Here is a 21,251-nt window from a genome sequence, read left to right as displayed (position 1 = left end):
ATGGCACTTTTTATATTTTGGGGTTAGAAAGAATCGGCATTGATGAATGCATTTCAAACTGCAATGGAAGTAAAATATTCACAGTTACATGAAAAACCTCCAATTTACATCACAAAATAGACCAAATTGTCAGGTCTGAGCAGCGCTTCAGGATGAGGCAACCAAATGTCCGGTGCTGTGAAGCGGCCCTTTTACATTGTAAACAAGCAGGCTTGTGAATACATCTCTTTTAATCCAACAGAAATATAGCTCTTGAGTTCGAAAAGGTTTTGCCTACAAATACACCTTACTTGTTAACTGTTTATGGAGATCACATTGGAGCATTTCTGCAGTGAAATATCTGCTGCACAACCTGTGCTTATATGTTCGTACATCCATTACGTCAGTCAGTACAGTGACTAGTGAGCAGGAAGGGCCACACAATTACCATTCTTGCGCTCTTGCGAACTCTTGCTCTTGTCCGTGGTGAGACCAGCAATGTTGCCACAACATAGATAGCAACAATACAGTACTTCCACAGAGTTCACAATTTTGTGCTTAATTCAGAATTTGTACAATTTTGTGACGCCGTTAATAAATGTATTTTGTGACCCAGATTTAATAACTGGTCTGAGAAATAGAGACTGTAGTTCCCCTTTGACTGTCTTCTGCTCTTAAAATGAACACAAACAGCACCAAGGGCAGTTGCCTGCACTATCCTTGGGATCAGCAGCCTGTCACTGACTGTGGTGAAGGAAACGCACATGGAAGAGAAATAACATTTTCTGTGCAACTGCTGGCAGAGAAAAGGCTGTCCCCACCCTCCAACAAAACACAGGAGGCAAAACCATATCAGAGTTGAAGTATGACGATTTTATATGTGTATAATATGTATAACGTAATAGGTTTATTCCATGCTGAAAAGAGAAGAAAGGAAACAACGTTTTGACCGTGGAGCCCTCTTCAGGTGAGGTTTTCTTTCTTCTCTTTTCAGCATGGAATAAACCTTTGACTCGATCCTTTACAGCCTCCGCATGCTGAAGCAGCTCCCCACCTGAACTAATATGTATAACTCCATCCTTGCTTTGAGGTATGAATGATAACTACCAAACTAATTAACTGATCACCTGCAGAAGAGCCAACTCACCATTCAGAGTGCTGTCAATCCTGTGATTAGTCCCATCCTCTCGTACATAGAACAAGAGATCTACTGTCTGGCCTTTGTCATAGGAGAACTACACAGAACAACAAGGGCAAAGTGTTTGTTACATTGTTAAATATGTATTACTACTTGAATATTTTGTAACGTTCTGTCAGAAACACAGCACAGAATCTTACTCTAAATGCAGTTACTGACCATAATATAATCTGCAATATCTGAAAATGAAGAATTAAACTTTTGATTTTGACACTCTTGGCTTTGTTTTGAGCTTCAGCTTAGCTACAGTGTAAGCATTCAGACTGGCAAATGTTTGTCTTATTATGAGGTTCGGTGTTCCATTGTCGAACCTGTAAAAACGGGCCTGGATTAACTGCTCAGCTCAGTTGAAGGCATGTGGAAAATGGTACCAACTGCAGCCACAAGAGGGTGCGACAGCAGCAGACGAATATTCCACATATCATGAACAACAACAGAAGGAATCTTGATCTTTGCCTATGGCAGGAGTATCACTAGACTGGGAATTACTTTTCCCATAATGATCAAGGAGCTCAGTTGGCACCACAGTGAACCCAGCAGCTGAGGACGATCTGCACGGCATCACTCGAACCCGCGCCGCTCCCTCTACTGTGTTACTTGTGTGACAAAGAGCAGAATTACAGCTCAATCGCCACAAACCCTCCCACTGTCGGGCCTGCCCAGTGGCTCAGTGCAGCTCCAGCTCTGTGATCAGGGTTCGAGCCTGGGTCACGTCGCTAACGATGCACAAAGCGGCACGGCACTGTTGGCTGAGCACTGCCGAGAGTAGGGTGGGAAGAAGAGTCGACCAGAGCGGTCTCAGCTCAAGGTGCCACAGCGCCCCCCCTGTGGCCACCTGGGTGACTGCAGGTGTGCGGTGCTGTGGGTGAGGAACACGTCTCTCCTCCAGGCAGCAGTGATTCTCCAGTACGGGGGTTTTCCAGCCCGTGACATGTTAAAAAAATGAGGGAGTGAGGACAGGCGGGCTGGAAAAGTCTCTTCCTCTTTCGCCCCTCTGTGTGGCCGTGGGGATCTCAGCCGGGTGTCAAGGCGTGAAAAAAAACACGGAGCTGGCGATGCCAAATCAGGGGGATATGATGAAAATAAGGGGCGATTCTAAACTACAACAATGCTAGTGGTTAAAAGACCAGCTCAATCTTCAAGGGACCTGGGTTCGAAACCTGCCTGAGCCCTCCTGCTGAGCCCTTGGTTTGAAAGCTCAGCACACGGACAGCCAGGTCTGAAGAGACAGGGCTCAGTCCCAGTAATGCGAAGTGAAGTGAGAGGCACAGCCTGGAATGGAGCCAGCAGTCACAACGCCTGAGGCCTCACTGTAATCTCTTGTGAACTTCTCCCAAGCCCTGAAGTGGTTTCACAAACAGCTGTATAATCACGTCACCTGTCAGAAACAGATTCCAGTGCAAGACCAGGCCAGGAGCCTGAGGCTGACATGCTGGCAGGTTTCACAATACATGTGGAAGAAAAAAAACACCCTGATCTGAGAAAGCCAGCTCCTCCGGAATCAGCACCCCTATTCTTGCCGATTTAAATGCTACAACTAAGCAAGATCGAGTTTTATCATGTCCGGCACAAAGCTGGCACCACAGTGTCCTGTATTGCAACACTGCCGGGTTGGTGAACTTGAGCTCCCTCCATCTGGGTGTTGATTTAGACTGCCTAGATTCAAATGCAATAGAACTAAGTTATGTTTTATTCTCACAGCTATTAATCCTGATCATTCTCTGCTCATTTTGACAGCTGACTAAATATTTGACTTCAATTTTTATATATACACTGTATAAAAAATATCTATATATTTTTCTCTCTCATCATACCGGTATGCCTCTTATTAGTTAATGGGGTCATACTGCGTTAAATGCATCGTGTATTAAGTGTCGTGTCTTTTACCTGCTGGCAAAGTAAATTTCCCCAACTGGGACAATAATGTAAGTAAGGTCTGAAATTTTGAGTCCAGAGTGTCAACTTCCTGGTTCACCTACACCACCTACATGAGCCGACGTGATGTTGCCTTTCTGTAACATCTGGGCCCAGGCCTGCTGGCACCCCAAGATTGAATAATTCCGGGCGATCATTACAATAAACGTGACATACGCATTTAATAAATTCAGAAATGTGCAACCAATTCTTCTACCTACAATTTACACATGTACCCACAGTTATGGCAGTGCATTTCACTGAAGCAATCTGAGTGGAGTACCACACAAGTACCTCACAGCAATGTTCCACTTTACATTTGCGCCCACGTGCTGATGTAAAGAACAGAATAATGACCTTAAAGCCAGGAAATCTGAAGCTTGAACCTCCGGTAGATGTGACGTCCTCTTCACCCTCCATTAACTCTGTGCCAATCTTAAATTTTTTACCCTAAAGAAGAACAAAACAAATCTGGTATTTAAAGGAGCTTACCATGTAATGCAAAGAGAACAATATTATAACGAGTTCCAATAAACACAGTAAAAACACTATTCTTAGACGGCTCCTTTCATGTGCTCAAAGCCTCTTAAGAAATATTTATGGTTCTGTCAAGATGACAGAAGTGGAACACACACACACCTTACACATAGTATTACTCACAGTAATTACAGCGGGTGAAGTATTAGAGTAAACACAGGTGCATGGTAACCTAGTCATGTACCGCCTGTATCGCAAGGAATGTCAAAACAAGATAAAGCTGATTTGTATTAACAGCTGCAGCAAGCTATTTCCTCCCGAGTTCAGTGTAGAAGTACTGTAATCTACCGCAAAGAACAGGACAAAATCCCTATAGTGTTCAAGAAACCTCCAACACGCTTCACATGAACCCAGATTGAATATACGTGTTGGAAATCCCTTACAGTCAGTGTGTTCAGCTGCTCTTCTAGTTTAAGACAACGATGCAATGTGACTGGGAGGTTCAGCGCCATTCGTTTTAACTCAATTGTCAAGACCTGCAGAAGTCTTTACAGCTGGACCCTGACCCAGTGCCCATACTGGCAGCACGAGTGGGGTTTTGCAAAGTTCTGCTAAGGTTTAAAGCCAAAACAATATCATCAAGTAGAATATGGCCCCAGTGAAGAGACTATGAAGTCTTTCAATTCGTGATTCAGGGTGACTGATGAAGTAGAGGCCAGTGATTACATTCCTAATTAAAAACCAAACCCTTTTAAATAGAGCATCTCTGTCATCATGAGTAACGCTCAGTTTTCAGGCCCTGCTTTGTGGTGAATTCAGCGCCGGCTCAAAGAAAGTGCATGTGGCTCTCCGGCCCGAGAGCGAACCCAACGCCGCGTCTAATTAGCGAGACGGCTATGAAGCCTGCATTTCTCAACCGCTGAGGACAGCCCTGCACAGCCTTTCACATAAATAGTATCACCCACATGACCACCACCGCAATATAACAAAACTAATTAAAAACAGCAATAATACAGACCTGTGCCAGATTACCAGCTGGCAGATTATTTTATTTAGGTTATTTTTTTTCCTTTAAAAAAAGGAACAATTAGTTATCAAAATGCTTGTCTCCTTACCTGCTCAATGTCCAGATTACGGCCCACAAAAGTGATGGGGGTCTTATGTCCTACAGGGATCTGTTGAGGATGTGGAGTCTCAAACTGGGGACATTTTTCTCCCTTTGCCAGAAAACAGATAAAAAATGAAAGGCTGTTCATGTTTTCATTCACCTTTAACCCTTTCATCACCACCCACTTTTCCCACCTGCCTCTGGAGTCTGTAGCACTGGCCTCCATGTGCTGACAACCTGATGTCAAAGGTCTCTCTAATTTGCCTTCTGAACACAGGAGGAAAATAACTTGATTCAACCAAGCCAAACATTTTATTTACATTGTAAGCATCAGGAATCAAAACCCATGCGCCCCCAGAGAGCGCCACATAATACTTTTGTTAAACAGAGGACAAATAAGGACTAAAATGTAATTTCTATCATTATCTAGTTGATCATTTCAACTTATGTGTTTTTCCTATATAAGTAACATGCCAATAATCTTTACCAAGGCATTGAAATGAGGAGTGGGGAAAAAGTGAGCTCATTAGTTTTAAAGTATAATGCATTAAACAATAAAATCTTAAGACTCAACTATGAAAATGACAATCTTTAATAGATGGTAGTCTGAAACATTACTGAACATACATTGGTAGGTTATCATGCTGATTAACACTTGTTATTAACAGGGTTGATCAGCAAGGTGCCTGCTGTGAGAGTCACAGGTTAGTAGCATGTGGCCACTGCTGCAAGTTAATACAAGCTGCTCATTTGGATCCACATGCTGTCTTATGTGCCTGGTCACTGGTCTCTGATCTCTGAGCCTTGCTTGTCATACATTCTCCCAGCTCGACCCAGAAATGTTCCATGTGGCTCGTATCCAGATTGTGGGTAATTCACAGTATAACTGTCACTTTCCCCTTGTGAAGGTAAGCTGCTGTTACACAAGCAGCATGAAGGATGTGTGCTGTGCTGCTGGAATGTTGTCATGTCAGGGTGAGCCCACAGGAAGGACAGGAAGTGAGGTCAATGCAGCACCATGCAGTTAGGTTCCCATCAACCACTGCATGTGGAGTTCTGCAAGTACACAATCCTGCCCGGACTATCATAACCACCTGACATTTTTGATGTTCACCAGACTTTATATTTAACATATCAACCTCACCTCATCACCTGTGCCACTTTCTCTAACAACCTCATCTGTTGTTTATTCTACCAGCACTAACAATCATGATGATCCACTAATTAAAATGACATCAATAACATAGAATCAACAATTAAAGCCATTCTTATGAGCTGATGCCCCTGTTAGGAAGGTTACAAATGAAAAGAGGCCATGTAGCCCACCCAGCCCATGTGACAGTAGCTAATTTACCTGTAGCCCTCATCCAGACATTTCTTTAGAGAAGCCTGGGTAGAGGCTGTGAGGACACAGCTGTGCCACTTGTTCAGGACTCTGCTCTTACCTGTGTGTTCCTGATGATGTTCATGTCGGCAGAGGTCTCATCGCTCTCGCTGCAGGTGTGCGTCCCTGTGTTCCACTGACAGTTCCACGAGCTGGTTACACACGACATGCACCTGACGTGTGCAAACAGAGAAAAGACACGTGACCTCTGTACCGCCACAGAGACGTTCTACAAGCGCCTTGCACTTTCCCAATCAATACTGCCCAACAACAACACCATTTCAGTGATCACCTTCTGTGTCGCCCTGACAAAAACAAGCACACACACACACATCTGGTTCTTTGTCCCAGGGCTTGAAAAGGGCAAGTTTCCTGAAAACCCGTCCTTGTGTGTTCAGGGCTGTGCCCCTCTCTCACCATCCCCGAACCCAGTAACAGGCACGACAGCTCCGGTGAAGCAGCTGCCGGGCGCCACCGCAGACGGGGCTCGGCGGGGGGGCACTCACGGTGTGTTCGGGTCCTTCTTCATCGCCGCGCTGCAGTCGTAGAACTTGTACTTCCTGGCGGCGATCTGAACGGACCCGTTGACGGAGATCAGGGTCACATTCAGCGCAACAAAATCTGAAAACAGAAAAAAAGGCTCCCCTGAATAAAAGCGCGCATGGTGGTGGGGAGCGTGCCGTCTCCAACCCTCCACCTCTCTTCTGCAACAGCCTCCCTGATCGCCTCAGACAAGCAGCTGCAGCGGAGACCTTCAATACATCTTAAAAGTTCCTTAACTTCTCTTCTGAGGTTTTTTTTTTAATGAGAAGCACATTGTGATTCACCGTAATGACGTGCTATATAAGTTAAATGTATTATTATTTATTATTAAAAATAAATGAGCTGATTAAGAATGAAAGGCACTGAACAAACACACGTTTGTGAGCTAATAAGTTACCTGGTCGTATACTGAGCTAGCATAAAATCTGCAATTTCCCTCACGGGATCAATAATGTATCTATCTATCAATAAAGTATCTATCTAAAACCTTTGCTTTAGACTTGGCACTGGTAATTAAAGCAGACACACCACCCCTATATGTGATCAGACCAATTTGTCTATAGTACCTGTGAGCACAACCTTTGTTGCGCGGCAGTCTTTGCAATTTTAAAAGGTCCAGTACAAGAAGGTCAGTACCAACAATTATTTCTAATTAATCCCAGCAAGCACATAGAAAGAAAGGTCAGGTTTTGCACCAGTGCTAGACTTCGTCTAGAACGGATTACTGGGTGCGGGCAGACCAGCTGGGTGTCAGCTTTACGCTGTGAGATCAGTTGAAATTCCCATTGTTGCCAGACAAGGCCAGTACAGAGACAAGAGTGTATGGGAAGTCAATCCACTGATGTGCAGAGCCTGTATTCTGTCTCCGGCCCCCCAGTGTGCAGCAGCAGTGAGCTGAGGACGGGAGAGATTACCTTGGTTTCCAGGAGTTGGAGGGATGAGGGAGGGCTCAGGGAGAGAGCAGACAATCTGGTCATTTTCGTACCGAGCTACACTGTCAGACACCCCAAAACTACACTTCAGCTCGTCACTGTCCTTAATGGCAGGGAGAGGGGACAGAGTAAGGCGCACCTGGCAATGAAATGAAACAGAAGCTTTACTTGCACATGCAACATATCGGTAAATTCACATCACTACGGGTGAGGGCCAGACACAGTCTTGTTTGAAAATCTTGAAAAGGGGTTCGAGGGAAGAGCTTTGTACATTCCACACCGAGAAGGAGAGAGGAAAGACATTTCGGCCGTGGAGCCTTTGTGCTCACACGGATACGTTACTTTACAGGAACGACGCCCTAGTAAACGGGGGAGCACGGTTCAGGGAACACAAGAGGAAAAAGGACTCAATCACAAAACACAGACTGCGGGCAAGCTCTGAGCCAGCTACGCCTGAGATCTCCCCCAGATCACCTGGCTGGGAGTGGTACAAAGCACCTAACACATCAAAACATTCCACTTTCTCAAACACAAATTCACACAAACACGCTTTTTGAAGTTTTCGGTTTGCTCAATTAACCCTTTGTTAAAAAGACGTACCCAGGAAATCCCGAGATGCCAATACAATGAGACTTGAATCGTAGGAATGTGCAAAGAGATATTATTATTTATTTGATCTTTACTGCTCCCAAAACAGAAAAATGCATCTGATAGTGAAAGGCACCCCTGTTGCTCTGAATCTTAAAAAAGAAACATTTAAGATAGCTCACGGCTACTCATCCTGCATTCCTCTCATTAGGAGCTCTAATGAGCTTCAAACCATACTGGTAATTCATGTTTAAGGAGGCATTCCCATAAGTTCCCAGTCCCAGTGCCAGAGCTCTTACATTCCCTGTCTTCCTGCGGCTGAGGTTGGGTGGGTCGAAGCCTGTGATCTGGACACATGTCCCACTGGGGCTCCAGATCCAGTGGTTGGCCTCCTGGGCTCTGCTGCACTCTGCCTTCCTGGTGCATCTGCAGGGAGAGAGTCTGCTGGTCAGCCTGTACTGCACAACCAGCATCACCAACAGGCTAGATCACCTACTGCCTGTACTGCACAACCGGCATCACCAACAGCCTAGATCAGTGGTTCTCAAACTGTGGTATGCGTGCGGAGCGCCCCCAGGTGGTGCGCCAGATGACCCTGGAAATGTGTTGTGTGCACTGAAAAACCGGGAATTAAAACTTGAATAATTAAAAATTATGTACATTTTTCATCTGTAATTTACTTATTTGGTTTCAGAAAGCTTGAGACAGGTTTTCATATTTTCTATTTTAATAAAATTAGTTTGTGTGTCAAATACGCAGCCTACATACTAGCTACATCGATACAGCACGCGCTAATACTTGAGTGTTCATACTCCTCTGTACCTTTCAGAGACGCAGCTTATCGCCACATTCACCAACAGAACAAGTGATCGAAAATTAATACCTTGCAAAAATCAAGAATCATGTCATGTCATGCGGAGGATTATACATCGGCCACTAGGGTTACCATATTTGAACATCAAAAAAAGAGGACACCCTGAGGAACTTTCCTATTGCCTTATCTGGGTAGGGGGTCGGGATGGAGAGGGTTTTCAAAATATCCCACATTTATGTTCATTGGTAAACTAACTGTGATGATGTTTAACTGTGTGAAATCCATAAGTCCCCTCTGGTGCAATAATGGCATCCTCTGTTTTGCTGCCAGATTTTACAAAAGAATCTGGCAATTTGGTGACGAATTCTCTCCTCGAATTGCCTTTTTGTGTTTGTCCGAGTCAACGCGAGCTTGCCACGGTCAAGTACACCTTTATTTGCCACGGAGACAAAAGTATCAGGCTTCCACACCAAACGTTCAGCTTCCCAGTCTTCTCTTGCCACAAATGTATTTTATAGTTCAGCATGTGAATTCACACTAACGCATTGGCCTGGTGTTTGAGGGTAGGAAAACAAGAAACAAAACTGGGAGCCTTTCGAGGGAATGCTTCTGCACTGCACAGACCGAGTAAAGACACTGATATTCCATCATCACCATCAACAGTCTACTTTATCTACAGTCTATACTGTACAGTGAGCATCATCAGCAGTCTAACTTACCTACAGCCTGTCCGGCCCAACTGTGTGCAAGGCCAAACACATATATAGTAAATGTAAAAAGAAACCTTGCGTTGAAGAAGGGCTAATACTCCAAGAGAGCTGTTTGTTAGGGTATGTCTCAGATCAGTACAGGTAAAAAGTAGGGACAGAGGTCCAGCACACACACAAGATAAAGGGGTCAAGATAATTGACCCCAGACCACTGTCCAGAACCCATCTGAGTCTCACTGTTTGCAGAGATCAGCTACGCCCCCCCGTCCTATCTGACCTGCAGGCTGGACTCACCTCCCCTCCATCACACACCAGCCACAGTACGGGTCCTTCGGTGCCACACAGGCCTGGCAGCTCTTTCTCTGGTGGCACTGCTGCACGGGCAATCGAGTGATCTGCAACACAGCACAGCCCCGGCCGGGGAAGAAGATGAGCCCAGACGCCTGAGCACCTTCAGCACTCAAGGGGCTAAAACACACCGCAACACTGTGCTGAAGAATGGGAGGGAGGACTACTCTCAGGCTTTTCTGAGGTCCTCTGTAACATTCAATCAAGAAATTACAGCTGAAGACTTGGCCATGTCAAGATTATGCCATGTGGATTTTACAATCTAAGAGTTTTGGGATGAGATTTTCCAGCTGTGAAAGACAAACTTTACCTTTTTCTCTGTGGTGACGTAAATGTGTTTCCAGCTCTTGGCAAAGAAGAGGTTCTTGTTCACTCTGGTGTTCCCCACAGTTATGTTCTCGTACCGCTTGCTGACGTTGGCCAGATGCACCTGCAGCACAGGGAGGAAGGAGTTACAGAGCCTGTCCTTGCTACAGCGCAGAGAATGGTCTGTGGGTTGGGTCGAAACTCAGCTTTCATGTTCATGTTAGAGACAGAGGACAGATCAGCTGTCATGTGGAATTGAGGAATCCCCACTGAGCTGATTAAAAGTCTTGTTTAATAAACCTATGTCTAAACAACACAGAACTGCACGGTGAGTTCTTGTTTCCCTGTAACAGGATCAAGATCCACTATTCCTGCAGATGAACGGGTCACCATCTAGGCTTTGCCATGAGGTGACCATCCCACTGGGAAAGACAGGCTGTATCTACAGCAGCAGAAGGAAGTGGAGTTCTTTGTCCAGGTCCTGGGTATCCAGAGAGATCCATTCACAGCGATAACCGTGTCACACTAAACCACAGGGAACTGGCAGGAGTTCAAGGTGCCGGCCTGTTTTGTTCATGGTGTTGACCCCTGTTGAGAGCTCACATGTTCTCAGCACGTTTCTCACCTTGCAAATCATCCCAGCGCTGGTGCCCAAGAAGGCGATGGAGTGGCCATTCTCCACAGACACAGCCACTGCGGTCAGCTGGTCCTTGCTGTGGAAAACAGCCTCTGAGGAAACTGCAAAAGCAGGCATGCCAGCCAGCGGAGAGGGCAGGAAATCTGCGCCACAAGGGTACTGATCTACCTGGACTTTCTGATGGGCACAAAACAACAAGGTCAGAGTCAACACAGAGGCAGATGACACACTGTGGAGTCTTTACAGCCACTGGTTTTGAAACCCTTTCAATTGGCAGGAAATGGGTTATTTATATCAACAAATGTCTCTGATTTTGTCTTCATGTACAGCACTTGTCTTAAAATGAGCCTGAAAACAATGTATTGACGACACCATCTCCATTACTACAACAGAATAAAAACTGAAAAGTAGAGCAATTATTTGAGAGCTCCAACAATGTATTTAACAAATGTGCAAACTGTGGAATATTAATACCGATGCATTCTAACTTAATTTACATGCTACAGCACGTCACTCTGAAACTGAAAGACAAGCTATCCAACCTCTCTATAAAACAACACGTGATGAAAACCTTGTCTACCTTGCCTTCTCTTCTGTACTACAATTCCATGTTTTTTCTGTGCAAGTTTGCTGTCCGGCAGCAAACAAACACACACCTGTATGAGTGTGAATTGTGGTTGTGATCCAAAAAGATTATATACATGTTGGTTATAAACATAGTTGGCCTAATCCAGCTGAGCAAATTCACCACTGTTAAGCAAACTGGATGGACATACAGGTGACAGAACTATCATCAGTGAAGCTGACCAGATTTCACACTCTAACCAAGCACTTCATATCCTCTGCTGAGCACTGGTGACGTCAGTGTCCCCTGGCGCTACTGTCTGTGATGCACATGGCTTCGCCTGTGTTTCCAATATTCTACTGCTCCACTGAGCCACATTTTACAGTATGTAGGAGAAAAACATAACTGTTAAAAAGTTACTTACATTAACCGAAGTACAGTGTAGAGTCTCTGAATATGGGGTGTAAACAGCTTGCTCCCCTTTAATATCGCCTAATTCAGAGTAACAAGAGCTGATGATCTGTGCCAGTCTGGCATTGATGGCCTTCAGCGGGTACATGCAGAGGGCAGAGCTCTGCTGTTTAGATTCCAAATCGGTGCTCATGACCACAAACAGCACCTTGTCCTGGGCCGTCACATGACCATTCCTGCTGGACTGGCTCATGATGCTGGCCAGCTGCTCCCCAGGGGAAGTGATGTAGGCAGCCTGCACCTTGCTATACTGGTTCAGGGCAGTGCCCGCCTCACTGCAGTTCAGCTGGAGCTCCGTGTAGGAGTAGTAATGGCTGTCATTCTCACACAGCCGCGAGATAAACGTGTAGTTCTTATCGCTCTTGCCATTTGTGCGAGAGAACAGGAAGTAGACAAATCCCTCATCCTTGAAGGCGTAGCGGAAGTCGTGTTTGTATTTTAGGCCATAGGAGCTCGTCTGCACAGGGGCCTCAACTAAATTTTCAAAAACCACCCAATCCCTGTAATTCTTAAGAATCCGGGTGCTGATTAACTTGGAATTATCGTGGCTCCCATCATAGCTCTTCCCAACTAAGAAGACAGTCAGGTTTTCCTCCTCCTTCATCAGAGTGGACATCACTCCCACCACTGACACCGTCTCATCAGCGCTCACCACGAATGCCCTTTCCCCTTTGTCCTCACTGTAGTAAATCACGTCCTCGATGTTGGAGAGGTTCAGCAGGGAGCAGATCCCCCTGAAGAGACTCCCGCACACTATCAGGGAGCTGTTGCTCTCGTGCACCAGCAGCAGCTTGTTGGTGTTGTTTGTGGGCTTGGCGTCACACGCCCTTGTGATGGGGGGGATACAGGAAGGGTTGTCGTCCTTTGGGCCCGTTTCCCTGTACTTCTCTTTCCGGAGGTCGGAGTTTAACTGGTAGATCCCATTGACTGCGCCCAGATACACGCGTCCTGTGTGTGGGTCCTGCACGACGTTGTTGATGATCTCCTTCTCCGTGGCGAAGTGCTCGTTTGGTTCTGCCACAGCGCAGCCCAGGCAGAAACTCAGCAGCAGGCAGAGAGCTCCAGTCCAGCACCCCATTTCTACAGCAAAAGAGCACAGAGAGTTTCTTTAGAACTGTATCTTAGTCTTGCACCTTTCTGTTCCTTGTTTGCCAACTTCTTCAGACAAGAAATGAACAGAAAGTAGTTTTGTCCTACACACAAGTTAGTGTGTGCGAGTTCCGATATACAGGCAGCATATAATTTAGTCACTCTTAATGTGCACCTTTTACACTCAACATGCCTCAAAAATATATACCATTTCCTGATTAAGGACAAATTATTTCTCATTTTAAAACGGTTGGCTACAGTCAGCAAAGGGCCCCTTGACGGAGTGTTGGAGATGACGCACAAGTGCCCAGTTGCATGCTGGGATGAGTAGCATGACTTGGGTGACACACAGACGGTTGTCTTCCCACGTGTTGTGCTTACTAAATAAAAGGTCTTCATTGTCTGAGTCAGTAACTTATGTTTAAATTGTTTAAAATCAACAATAAAATAAACAAAACTCTAAAAGCAAGCAATTGTGTGTAAAAATCCTCAACTTTAACACAAAAAAACTGTAAATAAAACATTGCCTAACAAAGCAAACCTGTCAGCCTTAACATTTAATAAATAATAAAATTCTGAAGTAAACCACTCAATTATCAGCTAAAATCCTAAAGAAAAAGCATTGCAATGTTACTAATAAGAATTTAAAATAAATGTATGAACGGAGATTAAAAAAAGACAGAAGCTTGTTGCTAAGTTCAGAAGTGTCTGTGGGCACACGACTCCTGCATTTTCCACACCGTTTGCCACCCACCACGATTAACAGTCTCCCCGTTACCTTTCACACTGATAAACATTACCACACAATTAATTTAAAAACTACTTTTAGTACAATTACAGAAAAATCTTGGGTGAATCAATGTGTATGTGGTTTTATTGGGTAGTTCAATACTCTGGTAGGAAGTGGACCCAGAACCCACCCCCTCATTTAAAGACAATCCTGTGGGGAAGTGGATTTTATTTACTGTTTTTGGAATTACACTGTTTTTTTCAGGAACACATCTCCCGGGGGAAACTGAGAACTACATATACAATAAAGGCAAAACGTCTTTAAAAACACCTGATATTTATTAACCAACCGCCTGGTTACTGTTTGACATCATCACAGAAAGGTTCTCAGTTTGCACACCCATCTCGACGAACACCTGAATTGTTTTCAGCACAAGTTTACCTTCCAATCCCCATTTGCAGAACTGCAAGACGAGCAAACTTTCACGGTAGTACTTGACGGAGTACTTCAGCACACACACACACTCAATAATACATCTGAACAGTATTTTCTGGAATGTAAACGATTTGACAATATAAAAAGTATTTAAAGACTCGACACTTGATTTTTTTCCAGCTAGTTTTAAACCGGAGTCTAAGCGCAATCTCAATTTCAGGGCAGATCAGCACTTTTTTTTTCTGGCGTCATCACTAGAACAAACTATACTTGTCGCCGTTTAAGAGCTAAGGGGTCGTTCAGTCTCTTTGGGTTGGATATGTCTTCCCTCTCTCGCTTACCGGCCTTTTCTAAAGTTACCGAAATGGACACGGCTACTCACTTTTCTCCTCATTTGAAATCCCTCCGTGCCTCTGGGATAACTGCTCGAGCTAGGCACATCTTTCCAGACGCGGGTTAATAATTAGGCTTTTAAGTACCGGTTGCTATGCGCCGCAGGTGACAGGCTTTTAAAATCCAGCTTTATTAAAAATGTGGGTGCCGCCTTGTGATGTCGCTAAGCACACCTCTTGGAGAGGGGGGTGACCCAGGGGCATTTTCCGAAGGGAGTGGAGGTGGTGGCGGCGGTGGGGGCTGGTTTTCCCCCAACTCCTTTTTTCTCCCGGAGGGGTGGGGGAAGGGATTTTGGTGCAAGTCGGCAAATGAATTAAAACGTCGTCCAAAAGTGTTTCGACACACTTGAGCGCTTTTTATCGGCTCGTTAAAGCCTTGTCACAGTTACATATTGGAAAAGAGCGACGTGGAATTTACTCAGCGAAACGAAACTATTCCCACGGTTTCGAGAGTATCATTAGAGCAACATAGGTGTGAGGACCTTTGACCCTGTCCTGTCAACACTAACTCTCGTCAGTGATTACTGATTAAAGGCCCTGGCGTTTGCCTACTTTGAATATCGCAAATTCCTCTCATTAACCATTACATACCACTGTTATGACTGCGGAAATACAGCATCGGCACAGTGCTTGATTCATAATAATTCAGTGTCCACAAAACTAAACAACGTTACAATAGTGCCAAATAACAGTTACCTTGAGAAAAAGGAGATCCTTATTTTACGTAAACTGAAACAGTGGAGTTGTGTCCTACGGGCCTAATCTTTATTCGAATAATAATGAAATTAAAAATAAATCAACCAAACCATAAAACGTGGGTTGTGCGTCAGTGAAACATGTTGATGCCTGTCTTTTATATATATATATTTTAAAACATTACATGAATAATGTTGAAAGAACTGTACAAAGTTGAAAGAACAGGTTCCTCGTGAACCTAAAACGAATTTCTTGCTGGGTTAATGTTTAAATTGAAACTCGTTTATGTTTGACACAGCTATGCGGGTCAGGCAATCTGCTTTTTAAGCGGCTGGCCTACTTCCTCTACAGATATTCAACAAGAGTTGCAGACGGATTTGCACGAGCATGATGGGAACAAAAAAGCTCCCTGCACACCCACTCATTCCCGCCCCCCGTTCAGCTTTCACAGTGGATCCTACCAAGTGATCCGAAAAGCCCCATGCGGCGTGTATCTTCTGCGCCGCCCTTCGCCGCTTCTCTGCGCTTCAAAAAAAGCCGGCGCCGGGTGCGAGGGCGACGTGCCCCAAAACAGCCGGCCTTGGTAACGCGGCCCTCAGGCTGAGCCTCCGACAAACAGCCAGGCTTTCCTCACGGCCACTCTCTCTTCCCGAGAGGAGAGATCCTTCAGGAAGCACAAGGGCAAATTCCATATAATAATAATAATAATAATAATAATAATAATAATTGCTGACACTTATATAGCGCTTTTCTGGACACTCCACTCAAAGCGCTTTACAGGTAATGGGGACTCCCCTCCACCACCACCAGTGTGCAGCATCCACCTATATCATATTGCACTACTCTGTAGTGTACTGCCAGCAGCTATGTCACCCCTCCTCTCATATCCGGCAGCCCACTGAAGCTCAGCAGGTCTGAGCGAGCCTGGATGGGAGATTAAGGTTGCTGCTGGAGGAGGTGTTCAGAGGGACAGCAGGGGGTGCTCACCCTGTATTTCTGTGTGGGTCCTAAAGCCCCAGTATGGTGATGGGGACACAATACTGTGAAAAGGCACTGTCCTTAAGATGAGACGATAAACGAAGGTCCCGACTCTGTGGTCATTAAAAATGTTTCAGTGTTGCTTGGCCCTAACCAATCATGGCCTAATAATCCTAATAATCCCCATCTATGAATTGGCTTCATTACTCTCTGCTCTCCTCCCCACTGAGAGCTGGTGTGTGGTGAGCGTTCTGGCGCACTATGGCTGCCGTCGTATCATCCAGGTGGGGCTGCACATTGGTGGTGGTGGAGGGGAGACACCATTACCTGTAAAGCGCTTTGAGTGGAGTGTCCAGAAAAGCGCTATATAAGTGTAAGCAATTATTATTATTATTATTATTATTAAAAGAGTAGGGGTGTTACCCCAGTGTCCAGGCTAAAATCCCCCCTGGTCTTTACCAGTCATGGCCTCCCAACAATCATCTCTGAACTGGCTTCATCACTCTGCTCTCCTCCCCACTGAGAGCTGGTGTGTGGTGAGCGTTCTGGTGCACTATGGCTGCTGTGACATCATCCAGGTGGGGCTGCACACTGGTGGTGGTGGAGGGGATCCCCATTACCTGTAAAGCGCTTTGAGTGGAGTGTCCTGAAGAGCGCTACATAAGTGGAAGGACTACTACTAACAATAATAATGAAAATGAGGTCATCAGGAAAATGAGTCAATAAAAACTATCTAAGGTATGTCGATATACTTAAGCACATTTCATTCGCCGTGTAAAGTTTGATGCAAGTCATGACTCTGAAAAGAACGCACACCCTAATAAACAAAGTGCAAATGGTTTCTGTACCTGCGACTCTGTTCTGCTGTCAGGAACTACAGCATTACTGACGGCACCTGTACTAAATCCAATCCGCTGAGCAGGCTGCAGGTTCACCTTATCCTCCACACCTGCAGACAGGCCACACCCTCCTTTCCTCTCCAGCGGCGCCTGGAATGAGGTCTGATTGTGTGGAAACACATTCCCGACCTTCAAAACCTTCCTTCTCCTCCCTGCTTCAGGAAACTTTATCCCTGGGAGCCTCCTCCCCGACCACCAGCACAGCCAGCCCTGACTGAGGCTGCCCCCTGGCAGGTATAGTTCTCCCCAGCCCGCCTCCTACACTCGAACCTACCGACTGACAAAGGAGCAGGCCGAGGAATGGCAGTGAAAAAGTATTACCCAAAGAGTACAGATTTTATTTTTAGTAGCAACTGAAATGAAATTGTGTATATAGAAATATCCCAGAACCCCGCTTCTAGAGAACCCTGACCCAGTGGAAGACTGGGAGTCCAGGAAAGTACTGGTGAATTAAACAAGCCATTAACTCAAGATAATGCTGGTCCTTCAGGGTTGTGGGGTATACTGGTTTAATTTAACACATCGCCTGCTCAATCGAGCACAATGGAATTGTTCCAGGTCTTAAACAAACTGGTGATTTCAAGGGGAGTAACCAGGCAGTTACTAAATAAACTGCTGGACTGGGGGCTCTCCTGAGGTACTGAAAACCGCTGTGTGGTCCCGATCGCAGAATACACAGCGAACCCATCACCATTTAAATTACAGAGGAGTGTGCTAAACTTGTACTCAGGTAGTTTACAAGTCTATGCACAAAATAGTAATATACTCAGTTCTGCAGCAGGTTCCCAGGAAGTTGTGCAAAGCCCTCAGTCTCATTATAATTAATGCACTCTTGGTTTGCATGTATATCCCCGCAACAAGATGAGCCTGTGAACTCCCTTCAGATCTACAGCTTGTGAGCCATCTCTTTCAATAAAGCAGGATGCGAAAGGTGAGGACTTTCAACGCTGCACACACCCTCCCTTGGGGAACACTTTATTAAAATAAAAATGACTGGAAGGTTGCCGGTTCAAATCCCGCGGCCAGCAGAGGAATCCTACTCCATTGGGCCCCTGAGCAAGGCCCTTAACCCTAACTGCTCCAGGGGCGCCGTACAATGGCAGACCCTGCGCTCTGACCCCAAGCTTCTCCCTGTCTGTGTGTCTGGGGTATGCGAAAAGACGAATTCCTAATGCAAGAAATTGTATAGGGCTAATAAAGAAACATTATACATTATTATTATACTTTCTTCCCAGTTTCACCTTGGTAAGGCTTTGAAATTCATCACCGCACCGAGGGGGCAAAAATTCCTGACACAACTCAGAACAGCAGCATTCCACTCCACTGCAGTATATGCAGAGTCCTGCAGGGGGCACTGCGACACCACAGAGACTCCCTGCGCTGCGCTCGGCCATTAGGTCAGGCCTACTGAGTTTACGCCGATCGCAGGGGCAGCCGGTCAGGGAGGAGGAGGAGGACAGGATGCTTGGCACAGGGGATGCATACCAGCCGTTTCTGAATAAAACTTCACCTCCCATGTTGAAAGCCTTGGGTAACTGAAAGCCCTCAAGAACTAAAATAGCACGGGCTTCCCAGCATGCAGCAGTGCTGGCACAAAGGGAAGTTGTTTTTCTCCAACACAGCACCATCCCTCCCCCCACCCCAAAAATAAAAGCTTACCTTAGGAAACAAAGCTTCGCTTTATCTTCTGTTTCAGTCTCGTCACGAGCAGAGAAAACTATGAGACGCCTCTTCAGCGGACAAATCGGTAACAAAACCCGCCCTTGCCAATTTTCACTCCAGGGCACACCTGCACACACCTGAAAGCAGCCCAAGGTGGGCGTCTCTGCGCGTCCTCTCTCATTGGACAGGCCCATCGGCCGGGACTGGCTTCTTTCTACTTCTCCCCACCGACTCTGTGTCTCGCAGACAAAGGCCAGCTCTGAGCAAGAACACCTGCGCCAATTAGCCAATTATCACGCCACCAACGACCAGGAGGGAAGCCACAGCAGTTACGCAGATTCGTTTTACTTGGCATACAGGACAGTATCCCTTCGGCGGGGGTGAGTAAGCACTCCAGGGAGTGGGCTGGAGTTAAACCGATCAGCCTGCCCGCGGAGGCAGGCATCTGTTTTCGCTGCCAGTCTGGGAGCTCACTGTTCCTCCCCGGGCAGAGTGGCTCCCCTGGGAGAGCAGACTGGGACCAGTCAGCTCACTGACTCCGAGCCCCAGTCCCCACCCGTCAGTGGTTTCTCCTGCCTCCCCTGGAGCCCTGTACCCCCTGCACAGCGCCCACGCCACCCAGAGAAACCCTCGTGATCTGTGCTTGAAACTCCCTTGTAAAACCCTGTGACTCACAGGCGCTGACTGAGCACTTTCACAACCCGGTAACAGAGAGGCGGCTTTGTTTATTCTGGGCAAGACTTCTCCCACATCTAACTGGGATCCCTCACATTGCCTCCTGCGCCCCAACACACGTTCTCGCCCGCTGTTCTGCCCACTATCCCCTCCTCTTCTTGGGTCGCTCTAGCCCTGGGCATCTAGACGCCCGGGAATTTGATCACGTTGGGAATGTTGCAGGGCTGCAGGCTCAGAACGGAAGAGGCGTGTCTATGCCAGGCTGCACCCAACACTCGCTCAGCGTGCGTGAGGAAACCTGGCTCCGACGTGCAGCCAGGAGCTCCCATTTCAACCAGAAGGAATCACACCGCTGTACCTCCCAGCAAGAACAGCAAACAGCAGAGTCCCAGCAAAAGCCAATACATGTGTTGGTGAACTTCTACCGCCGCACCATCGAGAGTGTCAAAAACAAGACAAAGTGCAAACAGTGCATCAAGACAATGTACAAACAAACAGTAGACAATGTGCAAGTAAACATGTAGACAGTTTGAATGTAAACAATACAGACGTGTAAACAATGACTGGAGATGTGCAATAGATAAGAAATCATAAAGAGGCAGATGGTGATGGTGTAGGTGTGGTCCGAGATGACATGCTGGTAGGTTAACGGGCTTCAGTAAATGCCATTAGTGCCTGCGTGTCTGTTTGTCTCTGTGTGTGCACCCTGCGATAGCCTGGCATCCTGTCCAGGGTATCCCACCTTAAGCCCAGTGCTTCCTGGGACAGGCTCCAGCCCCCAGGACCCTGAATTGGAGAAGCAGTTGTGATGACGCGATAATCTCAGGGGGACTTTCCCATACAACTTCCGACTGTCTGGACTAATGCATAAGCGCAAGAAGAGCTACGCATTGTGTTTAAAATAGTTAATTAAGTGTGAATAATAGTCAGTCACCAGGGCAGGGCAGGATGTTTCTGCACAGAGCTTCTCCAGGCCGATACTGTATCTTAGTCTGGACGCATTTCAGAGTTCGCAGGGCAGGCACAAGCATGACATGGGAGTTTCCTCCTATCAGTGTCAGTCGCTAACACAGCAGTGCTGGGCAGAGAACCGAATCAGTGGAGAACAGTGGTCACCTGCCCTGGTCCTGGAGAGGGTCTCACAACCACAATCCCCTGATTTATTAAGATTAAGAGCATCATTCACGAGTCAGTGTTTTTTTGGGTCAAATGATCTCTAAACAACGGCACCTGAAAAACTATCACAGACTGCTCCGGGTCTTCGGGATTTGGCAATGGAGCTGGAGCCTACTGGAAAGGGGTTCTCCAGAAGCAGGTTAGGGGATCCCTGGTGTAGGAGATGTGTGTAACTTCAGCACAGGATGTGTCCCCCCCTGCCCCTCTGGTCTGTACCCACAAAGCCCCCTCCCATCGGCTCTGGGGGACAGGGCTGGCAGTTGACACTCCCTTATCTCGGACCCTCGGACCCCTCCTCTCTGTGTGACTCTGCAGTCCTGAAAGGGGCCTCCCTGTGCCGTCTGAGATTCCTGACACCAAGACAATGTGTTGCAGTATTGAGAAAGCGGGTCAGGGCACTGTCTACAGAGTCGTGGGAGCTGTGGTTTCCTGTAAACATGCCCGAATTACACAGTGCTGCTGCTCTTCTGTGACTCAACGGTACATTATCCCGCAGGACAGCCACTCAAAACTAGCTGATGACTGCTCAGAACATCCCCGTCACTC

General features: G+C 46.4%; 1 protein-coding gene across 6 annotated transcripts in view; it reads right to left on the bottom strand.

The window, feature by feature from the left end:
* Positions 1-21,251, bottom strand: part of plxnb2b (plexin b2b) — a 111,845-nt gene that overhangs the window by 27,678 nt on the left and 62,916 nt on the right. For 4 of the 6 annotated variants that reach the window (XM_015352205.2, XM_015352208.2, XM_015352207.2 and 1 more), the window contains exons 2-12: positions 11,927-13,053; positions 10,926-11,114; positions 10,305-10,424; positions 9,941-10,041; positions 8,423-8,549; positions 7,518-7,674; positions 6,567-6,681; positions 6,122-6,233; positions 4,684-4,785; positions 3,449-3,541; positions 1,127-1,214 (exon numbers count right to left, since the gene is read on the bottom strand). In XM_015352205.2, coding sequence (XP_015207691.2) covers positions 1,127-1,214; positions 3,449-3,541; positions 4,684-4,785; positions 6,122-6,233; positions 6,567-6,681; positions 7,518-7,674; positions 8,423-8,549; positions 9,941-10,041; positions 10,305-10,424; positions 10,926-11,114; positions 11,927-13,051 — 2,329 coding nt within the window. In that variant the 5' untranslated portion in view covers positions 13,052-13,053. Of the gene's footprint in view, positions 1-1,126; positions 1,215-3,448; positions 3,542-4,683; positions 4,786-6,121; positions 6,234-6,566; positions 6,682-7,517; positions 7,675-8,422; positions 8,550-9,940; positions 10,042-10,304; positions 10,425-10,925; positions 11,115-11,926; positions 13,054-14,609; positions 14,706-18,851; positions 19,176-21,251 lie in introns of those variants that run through there. The other 2 variants (XM_015352209.2, XM_015352206.2) reach the window with 2 other exon arrangements.

The sequence above is a fragment of the Lepisosteus oculatus genome, chromosome 7 (genome assembly GCF_040954835.1).
Source record: "Lepisosteus oculatus isolate fLepOcu1 chromosome 7, fLepOcu1.hap2, whole genome shotgun sequence".
Classification (NCBI taxonomy): Eukaryota; Metazoa; Chordata; class Actinopteri; order Semionotiformes; family Lepisosteidae; genus Lepisosteus; species Lepisosteus oculatus.
The sequence above is the reverse complement of the archived record's forward strand: the minus strand, read 5'-3'. Positions and strand labels throughout refer to the sequence as shown.